Raw genomic sequence first — 1985 nt, 5'->3', positions numbered from 1 at the left:
CGTCACCAAGTCTACAACTCTGGGGTTACAATTCAAAATAAATATTATTTCAAAGTAGGGAAACAGATGACTTGCTGACTAAGAAAATGCTTGGTTCTTTGGAAAACTCACAATCCATTCTGGATTTTGTTTCATGACATAGTCAAGACAAAATGAGGCCAAGTGTCACTCCCACTACTGACAGAGTGCCCCTTCCTGTCTCCTTCCACACAGAGAAGTGACTTCAGGGCCTAGTTGTCACATCTGTGGCTTGGGTCACTTGTAGTTCAGGTAACAAGTTCCTAAACTTGCTTAAGATCAACTGTGTAACCACGATGCTAAGAAGAGGGCCCTCATCTTGAGGATGAGAACATGACCCTTGGAATAAGCTAAGAGCTGGGCTAGCTACCCTGAAACCAACAAGAGAGAACTTCTCAATATTGAAATCCGAGTCTTAAGCACTACCACTGTCTTCAAAACTCACAGACCCTTCTTCCAATCAGGAAATTGTCATCAGGGGCCCTGGCCCAAGTAACCCGCCGATGGTCTTATTAGAAGCAGAGATATTCCAGAAATAGGAAATGCATTTCATGATGATGTCTGTTTCTAGGACAGATCACAGTCACAGAAACACTTTCCAGAGTCGGTCTGCTCAAATGTCTATCTCAGGAACAAAGGCAGCCAGCCTTCATGAGGTACTGACGTATGTTCTACCAAAAATATTTTTCTTTTCCTAGAGTTATAAGTTGTCTTCAAGTTCAACTATATTACACATCTGTTCTTTTCATCAGCAAAAAGAATGACTTTTTAAAAAAAAAAAAGCTCCAAAATGAGTGATGTCTATATATAATGAAGGTAGAATTTTGGTTGGTTGGTTTCTGTAATTAAGAACATAGACAAAATCAAAAGATCTGTAATGGTCTACACATTCATGTCTTCCCAGGGTCCTTTGCTCAGCTCACATGAACTCATCAGAATCGTTACCATCTTGATTTCAGCACATATTCTCACCCTTCATTAGCGGTGAGTAGCTCCGAAGTTCATCCATTTCCCTTTTCTTCTTCATTTCTTCTTTCTCTCTCCTTTTCATTTCCTGAATCTGAACTTGTTTCTCACTCCTCTCTTCATGGTCTCGACCTGCTGCTGAGTCGGGAAACTTCTCCAATTTGTTTTTTTCTAATAGGTTCAAGATTTCATTCACTTTCTTCTCCACTGTCACAGTTTTGACATCCTTCTGCCTGTGAAAGCCTATCTGCCCCACATCCACGTCAGCTGTTTTCTTCAGATTAGACCATGGCGTGTATACCACATTAACGTTGTTCATCTTGCATCGTAAATGCTATTGGCCTTCACAAGGTGGGCACAGTCCATCAGAACCTCCTTTGGAATGTCTTCTATCGTCTCTCCCTTTTATTTTGTTTTTGTTTTTGTTTTTTGAGACAGGGTTTCTCTGTGTAGTTTTGGTGCCTTTCCTGGAACTCATTCGGTAGCCCAGGCTGGCCTCAAACTCACAGAGATCCACCTGCCTCTGCCTTCTGAGTGCTGGGATTAAAGGCGTGCGCCGTCACCACCATCCAGCTGTCTCTCCCTTTTGTAATCGAAGCTATACAGGAGCCAAAGAGTTTGTCCACATGAAACCAAATCTCTTCAGGCCAGTCATACTTTATCAGATCTTCATTTTCATATTTTTCCTTTCCCATGTAGACAGTGTAAGTAGATGAGTTAACACTGTTGCTAGTGAAGCAGAACACCGTGATCCTGACAGAGGAGTGGTAGCCCATGTTCAAATCTCAACGCTCCCACCACAGAATCTTAACACAAGGTTTCGTGTAGTCCAGGCTGGTCCAGAACTTATTATGTAGCAGAGACTGTCATTCAGCTTCCAACCCTTCTGCCTGCAGCTCCCAAGTGCTAGGCTTACGGGTGTGTGTGCCATAATGCTTGGCAAAAAAAACCCACAAAAAACACAAAACAATAACAACAGAAAACCTCATTGTGTAACCTAA

General features: G+C 42.2%; 1 protein-coding gene across 1 annotated transcript; it reads right to left on the bottom strand.

Annotated features, from left to right (window-relative positions):
- Positions 1-973: 973 nt before the first annotated feature.
- LOC118575801 (coiled-coil domain-containing protein 25-like) lies at positions 974-1303 on the bottom strand. The gene has a single exon (XM_036176202.1). It carries the CDS (start codon positions 1301-1303, stop codon positions 974-976), a length of 330 nt encoding a protein of 109 aa, XP_036032095.1.
- Positions 1304-1985: the final 682 nt, after the last annotated feature.

Source organism: Onychomys torridus, unplaced genomic scaffold, assembly GCF_903995425.1.
Source record: "Onychomys torridus unplaced genomic scaffold, mOncTor1.1, whole genome shotgun sequence".
Lineage (NCBI taxonomy): Eukaryota > Metazoa > Chordata > Mammalia > Rodentia > Cricetidae > Onychomys > Onychomys torridus.
Note: the sequence above shows the minus strand (reverse complement) of the source record. Positions and strands in the feature narration are given on the sequence as shown.